At 67.7% G+C, this 10,049-nt stretch overlaps 3 protein-coding genes across 3 annotated transcripts; 1 reads left to right on the plus strand and 2 right to left on the minus strand.

The window, feature by feature from the left end:
* Nucleotides 1-6: 6 nt before the first annotated feature.
* CAPS (calcyphosine) lies at nucleotides 7-888 on the minus strand. The gene is made up of 4 exons (XM_056107279.1): nucleotides 769-888; nucleotides 508-685; nucleotides 213-419; nucleotides 7-139 (listed from the first exon to the last, which is right to left on the minus strand). Exons 1-4 carry the CDS (start codon nucleotides 849-851, stop codon nucleotides 38-40), a joined length of 570 nt encoding a protein of 189 aa, XP_055963254.1. The 5' UTR covers nucleotides 852-888; the 3' UTR covers nucleotides 7-37.
* Nucleotides 889-3,323: 2,435 nt separating this feature from the next.
* Nucleotides 3,324-5,666, minus strand: VMAC (vimentin type intermediate filament associated coiled-coil protein). Its single transcript, XM_056107257.1, has 2 exons — nucleotides 5,460-5,666; nucleotides 3,324-3,630 (listed from the first exon to the last, which is right to left on the minus strand). Exons 1-2 carry the CDS (start codon nucleotides 5,648-5,650, stop codon nucleotides 3,324-3,326), a joined length of 498 nt encoding a protein of 165 aa, XP_055963232.1. The 5' UTR covers nucleotides 5,651-5,666.
* NDUFA11 (NADH:ubiquinone oxidoreductase subunit A11) lies at nucleotides 3,453-10,049 on the plus strand. The gene is made up of 5 exons (XM_056107280.1): nucleotides 3,453-3,457; nucleotides 7,535-7,638; nucleotides 9,295-9,387; nucleotides 9,498-9,620; nucleotides 9,881-10,049. Exons 2-5 carry the CDS (start codon nucleotides 7,542-7,544, stop codon nucleotides 9,991-9,993), a joined length of 426 nt encoding a protein of 141 aa, XP_055963255.1. The 5' UTR covers nucleotides 3,453-3,457; nucleotides 7,535-7,541; the 3' UTR covers nucleotides 9,994-10,049.

A 10,049-nucleotide genomic window follows, 5' to 3' on the forward strand; every position in this document is an offset into this window, starting at 1 on the left:
TGGGGGTGCCCGGCAGGAGGACGGGGGCGGGGGGCGCTCACAGCCGCCAGGCGCTGGTCATCATGGCCACAAACTGCTCGTCCGTGTCCATGGAGGCACTGACGCCGCTGTAGTAGTCTTGGAACTCGGCCAGCGTGACCTGGGACGGACGGAAGGGCGGCGGCTCGAACGGGCACGGAGGGGAGGGGAGGGGAGGGATGGGGGGTGCCCACCTGCCCGTCCTTCTCGGAGCTGTCGAAGTTGTCCAGGAAGCGGCGGAGTGCGTCGTCCTCTGTCCACTCCCCGCTGCGCACCTTGGGGTGGGCGCGGCCGCTGTACACGCCCCGGAGGTCGTCCAGGGTCACCACCCCGTCTCCGCTGCGGTCCAGCTTGGCGAAGGCGGCCCTGACAGCAGCCTCCCGGGCCTGGGACATGGGGGGCTGGGGGAGGGAGGGAGGGCGGTTACGGCCCGGGCACACCCGGCGCCCCCGGTCCCCAGGTCCCCAGCCAGCCCCCCGCCCCGCTCACCCGGAGCGCCCGCAGGAACTCGTCCAGGTCCAGGGTCCCGCTGCCGTCACGGTCCCAGCGCCCACACACGGCCTCCGCCTCGGCCGCGTCCAGCTTCAGCCCCAGCTCGGCCAGGCCCCGCCGCAGCTCCCCCGCGTCCAGGGCGCGGCTTCCGTCCTGGTCCAGGCGGCGGAAAAACCTGCAGGGGTGGGGGGGAGCGATGCGGGGTTGGGGGCGCGCTCGGGGGCTGCAGGGGCGGGTGAGGCGTCGGGGGCCTCTCACCTGGCCAGGCCGTGGATGCCCACAGCGCCCCGGGCCAGGCACTGCGCCCGCAGCTTCTCCACCGTGGCCTCCGCCGTGTCCATGCCCGCGGCAGGCAGCTGCCCAGCTCGGCCGGCCCGTGTGTGCGCAGAGGCTCTTGACTGTGCCCGCTGCGTCCAGCCCCGAGACTGTCGCTAAGGAGACGGCAGCTCTGGGGACTGGGAGGGACTGGGCCGGCCCCAGAGGGCCAGGCCCTGGCGTCACGTGCTCCTGCCACTCGGCTCCCAACCGCCCGGCCCAGCCCTGCCCAGCCAGGCAGGGTCAGCCTCGGTGGCGGGGACGGAGCCCTGTCCCGCCGGGCCTCCTGGCCCCGTGCTGCAGGCAGTGAGCCCAGGGCGGGCCGGGCTGGTTCCAGGTGCCAGCACCGCCTCCGAGCCGGGATCCTGCTGGGTCCCACGCTGGCCCTGCACAGGGCCTGAAGCCAGCTCGGGGCACAGCAGCCGCTGTCCTGCCCGGGGGCAGGCAGGAGGCTCGGTGGGGCCCGGGTGCCCCTGGCACCGCAGGAGTCGACCCCCCCAGACACTGCCCAGCACCTTGTCCCGCTCCCCAGTGGGTTCAGGAAGGCGAGGGGTCTTGTGTCTGCCTTCTCGGAGCTTGTCCAGGGGCTCCGCCCGGCTCTGCACTCGGCTCCCTCCTGGCGGGGCTTGGGGGACCCTGTGTGGGTGCCGGGGCTCAGCCAGCCCTGCAGGGTGTCCCCTTCCTGCCCCCTCAGCAGCTCGACATCCCCCTCACCCCATTGGCTGAGAATCCAATAACGAGGGACCCTGGGCGTCCTGTCCCTGGGTAGCCCCTGCCAGATGGAAGACCACGACCGGCTTGGCTCCGCGGCGAACCCCCTCACCCCCCGCCCCTGGGCTGGGAGAGAACCACCTGGGGCACGCCTGCCCCCAACCCCCAAGTTAGCAGAGAGACAGGGCCAGGGCTGGGAATCCAGTTTATTCCGGAGCAGACAGGCTCCAGCCTCCTTCCTGGCTTGTTTCATCCCATCCGGAGAAGAAAAGGGGCCATTGTGAGCCGACTGGGGGTCCCGGGATGAGCCCAGCCCCAGGCACTTCCTGCCCTGAGTTGGGGCCCAGGAAACTGCTCCCTGGTACTAGGCTGGGCTGGGCCCGCAGGCAAGGGGCAGAGAGGATGGCATGGGGGATCCCGATGTGATAAGGAGCAGAGCACCCCCAAAGAAGCAGCGTGGGGGTGGGGAGGAATTCAAAAACAGAGCCTCTGAGACTTTTTTTTTTCCCTTTTTGGGTCACACCCAGCAATGCTCAGGGGTTACTCCTGGCTCATGCATTCAGGAATTACTCCTGGCGGTACTCGGGGGACCCTATGGGATGCTGGGAATCGAACCCGGGTCGGCCACGTGCAAGGCAAACGCCCTCCCCGCTGTGCTATGGCTCCAGCCCCTCTGAGGCATCTTTTTAAAAGGGTTAGGCTGGAGGTTGGAGCAATAGCACAGCGGGTAGGGCGTCTGTCTTGCACGCAGTCGAACCGGGTTCGATTCCGGGCCAGAAAGTTCTAGAAGGAAGGACGGGGAGCTGGTGGGCAGAGGATTCGCTGCCGATCAGGTAGGCCTCCTGGAGTGGGGCCACACTGGTGAGCCCCAGTCCTCTGTCCCGCCCCTGGGAGGTGCTGACTGAGCACAGATAAGGAGCTAGTCATGTGACATGGGTCACAGGAGCTGGGGGCGGGGCAGTGTCCAGGCAGAGGGACTGGCCAGCTCCAAGGCACTGAGGCTGGACACTCAGAAACAGGGTCAAGGGCAGCCTGAGTTAGGGTGAAAAATCACTTTCGATGGGGTCAGGGAGTGTCCGGCGGGGAGGGTGCTGGGGTCTTCGTTCCTGGTACCCGCTAGGGTCCCTGGAGCCCCACCAGGCACGTGATCCCTGAGCACAGTCCGGAGTCAGCCCTGAGCACAGCCAGGCGTGGCCCCAGGTGAAGAATTGTCTGCCCAGGGCCTGGAGCCGTTGCAGAGCTGGGAAGGTGCTGGCCTTGCTCGTGGCCAACCTGGGTTCAACCCCCAGCCTTCCTATTGGGTCCCCGGGGCAAGGACCCGAGCACAGAGGCTCTAGTAAGCCCTGAGCATCGCCAGGTAGTCCAAACACACCCCCCAAAATTATATCCAGGAGCTAGGGGTGCCAGACCTGCATCTACAGGTCCCAAGCTGTGCACCCCAGCCCCACACAGTACCCCAACGCTCCACCGGGGGTGGCCTAGTGGCTCCAGCTTTGCTGGTTCTGAACACTGACCGACCAGGCCCCACTGGAGCCGCCCTTTGCTCTTCCTGAGCACTGCTTTGGGAGTCCCTTCCTCCACCACCCAACTATCTGGGCTAAACATCTTCGCAGAGTCCGCCACCATGCCCGGGAAGCCGGTTTTTGGAAACAGAGCCTGGCGTCCCCACGGGGTTCTGCCTTCAGCACCCATCGGGCACCGGGCAACGGGCACCCCCGACTCGGAAGCGCCCGCAGGCAGAAAGAAAAGCCTTCTCGGGGTCCTCCTGGCCCTGGAGCTCGGGGGGTTCACACCGTGGTCCCCAGCACCGCGGCCGGCAAGCTGTCCAGCTCGTCGTCCTCCTCGTCCTCCCCGGTGCTGTTGGTGGCCGGCGGGCTGGGCCCGCCAGGGGGTGGGGGGCCCAGAGGCCCGGCCGGCGGGGGCCCCAGTCGCTCCACGTCGGCCAGCGCGGCCAGCAGCCCGGCCAGCGCCGGCCGGTGGCGGCAGAGGTCCTGCAGCAGCTGGGCCCGCGTCTGCAGCTGCTGGATGAGTGCGTCCCTCTGGCGCACGGCGGCCTCGGCGGAGCGCAGCTGTGCACGGAGCTCGGCGCTCTCCCTGGCCGGGAAGAAAACGGGGGGCGGTGAGGCCCAGGGTGGGGGGCTGGACATCCGCCCCCAGGACATCCCACCCAACCCAGCTCGCGTCCCCTCCCTGCCACCCCCTGATGCACTGGAACGAACGTGTGGCTCGGTCACAGCTGGGTGGGGGCTTCACCCCCGACGGGGCATTTGCGTTTGGCATTTGGCTTTGGGGGGGGGGCGTGGGGGCCGACTCCTGGCTCTGAGTTCAGGGGTCTCTGCGGGCAGAACTGGGGGTCCCTGTGGGATGATGCCTGGGATGGAGCCCAGGTCAGGTGCAGTGCAAGGCAAGCGACTCACCTGCTGTCCCATCTCCCTGGCCCCTGGTGGGGTTCATCTTTGGGAGGTGAGTTTACTTATTTATTCATTTATTTATTACTTTTTGGGTCACACCCGGCGATGCTCAGGGGTTCCTCCTGGCTCTGCACTCAGGAATTACTCCTGGCGGTGCTTGGGGGACCATATGGGATGCTGGGAATCGAACCCGGGTCGGCCTCGTTGCAAGGCAAACGCCCTCCCCGCTGTGCCATCGCTCCAGCCCCTGGGAGGTGAGTTTATTGGGGTCAGGACATCGGGGAGAAAGCTCCAAGGGCTCCACGTGTCATGTCGGAAGCTCGGGTTTGATCCCCCGCGGCACCTGGTCCCCTGAGCGCGGCCAGTTGTGGCCCCCAAACGATTCCTCTCTCCCGTCCTCCCTCACCGCCTCTGTCCTGTTTGCTGTTCACCTTCCACTGCCTCCTCCTCCAAGAAGCCCTCCCAACTCCTCCTGCTCACCATCACCCCTTGGCAGATGTCCAGCGATGTCTGCCAAAGGGCAGGCCCGACCCTGGCCAGTAAAAGTAGGTGGCCAGGAAAGAGAAATGGGCCAGTCCAAGCAGCTCACCTCCCAGGTTGTTTCCCACGGGGGTCCCACCCTCTCCCTGGGCTCCTGCCTCGTTTCAGCGGCTGGGAAACTTCGTAAAAAAAATAAATAAATAAAAGGGCTGGAGAGAGCACAGCGGGGAGGGCGTTTGCCTTTCACGTTGCCAACCCAGGTTCGAGTCCCAGCATCCATATGGTCCCCTGAGCACCGCCAGGAGTGAGTCCTGAGTGCAGAGCCAGGAGTGACCCCTGGGCATCGCCAGGTGTGACCCAAAAAGCAAAAAAGGAAAAAAAAAAAAACAACGGGGGAGATGTGGGGTTGGAACGATAGGGCAGCGGGGAGGAAGGACGTCTGCCTCGCACACAACTACCCGGGTCAATCTCCGGCAACCCCATCAGTTCCCCCTACCCGCCCTAGCCCTGCGCGCAGGGCCAGGAGTCATCCCTGAGCACCGCCGCGGGGATGACAGCTCCCCTGGGCTCAACCCCTTCCCCGCGGGGTCCTACCAGCAGCGTGGTGGGAAAACAGACCGTTTTTTTGGGGGGTTTTTTTTTTTTTTTTTGCTTTTCGGGTCCCACCCGGCGATGCACAGGGGTTGCTCCTGGCTCTGCGCTCAGGAGTTACCCCTGGCGGTGCTCGGGGGACCCTATGGGACCCTGGGAATCGAACCCGGGTCGGCCCCGCGCCAGGCCAACGCCCTCCCCGCTGTGCTCTCGCTCCAGCCCCCAAACAGCCCGTTTTGAGTTAGAAAGTCGCACGAGTGCGGCGCCGCCCAACCGCCCCCCGGCCGGTGACCGGAGTCCAGTTTTAGGGGGTTGTGCGTTGCGTTTCTCGGCCGCTCCGGGAATGCAACGCGGCCCCTTCGCCACCGTCTCTCCCGGTCCCGGCTCCTCCTCCTCCGCCTCCTCCTCCGGGAAGGCCACCTGGCGTGCCCCGGGCCTCACCGGTCCTTGGCGCGGCCCAGCTCGTCCAGGGCAGCGCGCAGCTGCTGGTCGTGGCGGGCCAGGCGCTCGGCCTGGGAGCGCACCGTGCGCTCCGCCGCGTCCAGCCGCGCCTCCAGCTCCGCCGCGCGCCGGTGCACGGCCGCCAGGTGTGCGTTGGCCTCGCGGATCTGCAGGGGCTGCGGCGCCGACATGGCCCCGGCCGCGCTCCGGGCCGGCCACGCCCCCCGCGCTACCCGGAACCGGGCCCGGCCCAGCCCGCCCGGGGCCAGATCGGGACCACAGCACGATTGGCTGCGGCCCCGTAGGCCCCGCCCCCACGGGGAGGGGCTACGCGGGGGCCTGGGCCGGACCTCCGCGCGATTGGCTGCAGCCCCGTAGGCCCCGCCCGCCACGGGGAGGGGATACCCACGGGCCACGCCCCCTGAGCTACCCGGAACCGAGCCCGGCCAAGCCCTCCCGGAGGCCAGACAGGGACCACAGCACGATTGGCTGCAGCCCCGTAGGACTCGCCCCTACGGGGGAGGGGCTACCGGGGGCCGGGGCCGGACCTCCGCGCGATTGGCTGCAGCCCCGTAGGCCCCCGCCCCCACGGGGAGGAGCTACCCGCGGGCCACGCCCCCGGGCTACCCGGAACCGGGCCCGGCCGTGCCCGCCCGGAGGCCAGATCGGGACCACAGCACGATTGGCTGCGGCCCCGTAGGACCCGCCCCCACGGGAGGGGCTACCGGAGGGCCTGGGCCGGATCTCCGCGCGATTGGCTGCAGTCCCGTAGGCCCCGCCCGCCACGGGGAGGGGCTACCCACGGGCCACGCCCCCTGAGCTACCCGGAACCGAGCCCGGCCAAGCCCTCCCGGAGGCCAGACAGGGACCACAGCACGATTGGCTGCAGCCCCGTAGGACCCGCCCCCACAGGGGAGGGGCTACCCGGGGGACGGGGCCGGACCTCCGCGCGATTGGCTGCAGTCCGGTCCCATAAGCCCCGCCCCTGGCCACGCCCCCAGACAACCGCGCCTCCCTCATTGGCCTCTCTCACGCCTTTAGGCTTGCGCGGCTCGCGGATTGGCCAGGTCCCGATGTGACCACGCCCCCTGTCTAAGAGCATCCTTCTCTCGTTTAGGGACTATTCTGACAGCTCGAACAAACTGCCAAGTGGCCGACGGGCCAGGTCCTAGAGCAGCGATTGGCGGGTTTTCTCGGAAGACACGGCCCCGACCGACCGCGCCCCCCAAACAGACGCACGCTGCTCGGGCTCCGGCTCGGGGGGTGTGAGAGGTGGGTGGGGGCTGGCCCCGGGGTGAGCCCGGGTCACCGAGTCAGGCACATCTCTGCTCCCCGCCGGGTCCTCTCCCATCCCAATCTGGGCGGGGGGCTCTCGGGTAGAGCGTACGGTAGACGGCAGATTGCTCGCCTGGCCCGGGTTCGATCCCGGGTGCTCGGAGCAGTGATCCGAGAGCACAGAGCCAGGAGCCCAGGGCAGCGCCACGTGTGCGCCCCGCGAAGAGAAACAAGGCGGCGGCTCCGCGCGTCCTTCCTTCCTCACTTTCTTTCTTTCCTTCCTTCCTTCTTTCCTTTCTTTTTCTTTCTCTCTTTCTTTCTTTCTTTCTTTCCTTTCTTCCTCATTCCCTCCCTTCCCTTCCTTCCTTCCTTCCTTCCTCCTTTCCTTCCCTCCTTCCTTCCTCCTTTCCTTCCCTCCCTCCCTTCCTTCCTTTCTTCCTTCCTTCCTTCCTTCCTTCCTTCCTTCCTTCCTTCCTTCCTTCCTCCTTTCCTTCCCTTCCTTCCTTCCTTCCTTTCTTTCTTTCCTTCCTTTCCTTCTTTCTTTCCTTCCTTCCTCCTTCCTTCCTCCTTTCCTTCCTTCCTTCCCTCCTTCCCTCCCTCCCTCCCTCCGCTCCCCCCGACGAGGCGGCTCGGCGTCCGCGTCCGTGTCCGTGTCCGTGTCCGTGTCCGCGGCGCTCAATAAAGTTCGGCGCTTGTTGCCGCCGCCGCCGGCTGCGCGCGCCGCCCCGGAAGTCTCGCGAGAGCGCGCGCGGCTGCCCTTGGCCGGGGCGGGCGGAGCGGCGGAGCGAGCGGGCGGGGGTCGCAGCCATGGTGCGGACCCTCTTCCAGCAGTACTGGGCGATCCCCGACGGCACCGAGTGCCACCGCAAGGCCTACGCCGCCACCGGGGTGGGCGGCGCCGTGGGTGAGCGCGGGCAGGTCACGGGTCAGCCGGGCCGGGCCGGGCGGGGGGGAGGTCAGGGGGTCACGGGGCGGGGGCGAGGTCAGGGGTCACGGCGGGCTGGACGTCGGGGTGTGGGCGGGGCCGTGCTGCGATCGGGGGGCTTGGCAGATGGACGCGGGCCGTGGGGTCTGCAGGGCGGGGGGAGGAGGTCAGGGGGTCACGGGGCGGGGGGGAGGTCAGGGGGTCACGGGGCCCCGGGAGGTCAGGGGGTCACGGCGGGCTGGACGTCGGGATGTGGGCGGGGTCTTGCCGCGATCGGCGCCGGCGCGGGGCTTGACACAGTCGGGGGGTCTGCAGGGCTGGGGGGCGGGGATGCACGTGACTTAGGGGCTGGCTGGATTTCCGGGGGAGGGTCTTGCTGGCTTCCCAGGGGTGGCAACTTGGGGGCATGGGGGGGGGGTCCGTGGAGGCCCGTGGACGGACTGTCAGGGACCTCGGGAGCCCCGAGGGTCGCTGGGGGTCCGCTGCGTGGGCGCGTCCCCCAGGCCTGGACCCTGGGCTCTTGACCTGCTTTGGGGGTGGGCCTGGGTCCTAGCGGCCTGCGGGTCATCCTGATGAGGGTGGGGGGTGTTCCGGAGAAAGGACAGGAGGGAGAGCCCCCCCCCACACACACACCCAGACACCTGGGTCGGGGGTCCTGGGTCCGGGCCGCCCCCCTGGGTTCCACCCTCCACACCTCCTAGGGTCCCCTGCGACCTGCCAGGCAGGGCGGGGCGAGAGAGATCAGGAGTGAATCAGGAGGGGGCCGGAGCGATAGCACAGCGGGGAGGGGGTTGGTCTTGCACCCGGGTGACCCGGGTTCGATTCTCAGCATCCCATAGGGTCCCCCAAGCACCACCATTCAGGAGTGATTCCTGAGTGCAGAGCCAGGAGGAACCTCTGAGCATCGCCAGGTGTGACCCAAAAAGCAAAAAAAAAAAAAAAGAGTGAATCAGGAGGGGGCTGGAGCGATAGCACAGCGGGGAGGGGGTTGGTTTTGCACCCCGATGACCCGGGTTCGATTCCCAGCATCCAATAGGGTCCCCCCAGGCACCACCAGGAGTGATTCCTGAGTGCATGAGCCAGGAGGAACCCCTGGGCATCGCCGGGTTTGACCCAAAAAGCAAAAAACAAAAAAAAATAAAAAGGAAGAAAGAAAATGCGCCAGGCTGGAGCAATAGCACAGCAGGGAGGGCCTTGGCTTTGCACCCGGCCGACCCGGGTTCGATCCCCGACATCCCATAGGGTGCCCTGAGCACTGCCAGGGGTGATTCCTGAGTGCATGAGCCGGGAATAAACCCTGCGCATCGCCGGGTGTGACCCAAAAAGCAAAAAGAAAAGAGCGAATCATGATTCCCAGGGGTTCGGGTGAATGAAGGGATGAGAGAGCACCTCGGGACAGACTGAGTTGGGGGGTCGGGGGGGCTTCAGCGGACTGAGGGAGAGAGAGAGGGGTGAGGACACCCAGGAATGAATGAATGAGGGAGGGTGCACAGGAATGAATGAATGAATGACCGCGGGCGCTGGCGCACCCCTGCCGGGGGAGAGCGGGCCCGCCGGGCTGGGAGCTGGCTCAGAACCAGCGCTGGTGCTGACCACGTCCCCCTTCCCGTGTCCCCGTGTCCCCCCGTCCCCCAGGCCTCATCACCTCTGCCTACAGCATCGCCCTGCAGCCCGCGGGCTCCTTCCTGGAGGGGGCGGCGCGGACAGGCCGCTACACGTTCACGGCAGGTGAGCCCCCTGCAACCCCGCACTGCCCCCCTCCGCCGCCGCCCACCGGGCTGGCGTCCTCGGGAGGTGACAGGCGTGGGGGGCCGCCGCCCCCGTCTCTTTTCCTGCAGCGGCTGTGGGTGCCATCTTCGGCCTCGCCACGTGCGTCAGCACCCAGGTCCGGGAGAAGCCCGACGACCCCCTCAACTACTTCATCGGGGGCTGCGCGGGGGGCCTGACCCTGGGAGTTCGCAGTGAGTGGGGGCCGGGGGTGCAGCCGGGTGGAAGGTTCCAGCGGGCTGGGGGGGAGGTCTTGGGGGGGTCTCCGGGTGGACAAGGAGAGGCGGGCACCTCCCGGCAACCCCACCCCGCCAGCACCCTCCCGTGGGGCCGACTGAGCCGTGTGTCTGCACCCTCTCCTCTGCTGCCTCAGTTTCCCCGCCTTCAAGTCTAGCTGGGGTGTGTGTGTGTGTGTGTGCTGTCCACACGGTCTGATGCCCCCACCTGCCCCCAGCTCACAGCTACGGCACGGGGGCAGCGGCCTGCGCGTACCTGGGCGCGGCGGCGGCGCTGATGAAGATGGGGCAGCTGGAGGGCTGGAAGTTGTTCCCGGAGCCCAAGGTCTGAGCCGGAGCCCAAGGTCTGAGCTGCGGCTCCGCACCCCAATAAAGCGTGTGTTTCTA

Source organism: Sorex fumeus, unplaced genomic scaffold, assembly GCF_029834395.1.
Source record: "Sorex fumeus unplaced genomic scaffold, SorFum_2.1 ptg000156l, whole genome shotgun sequence".
In the NCBI taxonomy this organism is placed as follows: Eukaryota; Metazoa; Chordata; class Mammalia; order Eulipotyphla; family Soricidae; genus Sorex; species Sorex fumeus.

Coding starts and splice junctions, on each gene's coding strand:
- CAPS (XM_056107279.1), bottom strand. CDS start 851: ATGGACACGGCGGAGGCCACGGTGGAGAAGCTGCGGGCGCAGTGCCTG. Junction 686..768: donor GGCATCCACGGCCTGGCCAG/GTGAGAGGCCCC, acceptor CCACCCCTGCAG/GTTTTTCCGCCGCCTGGACC. Junction 420..507: donor AGTTCCTGCGGGCGCTCCGG/GTGAGCGGGGCG, acceptor TCCCTCCCCCAG/CCCCCCATGTCCCAGGCCCG.
- VMAC (XM_056107257.1), bottom strand. CDS start 5,650: ATGTCGGCGCCGCAGCCCCTGCAGATCCGCGAGGCCAACGCACACCTG. Junction 3,631..5,459: donor CTGGGCCGCGCCAAGGACCG/GTGAGGCCCGGG, acceptor CTTCCCGGCCAG/GGAGAGCGCCGAGCTCCGTG.
- NDUFA11 (XM_056107280.1), top strand. CDS start 7,542: ATGGTGCGGACCCTCTTCCAGCAGTACTGGGCGATCCCCGACGGCACC. Junction 7,639..9,294: donor CGGGGTGGGCGGCGCCGTGG/GTGAGCGCGGGC, acceptor CCCGTCCCCCAG/GCCTCATCACCTCTGCCTAC. Junction 9,388..9,497: donor CCGCTACACGTTCACGGCAG/GTGAGCCCCCTG, acceptor CTTTTCCTGCAG/CGGCTGTGGGTGCCATCTTC.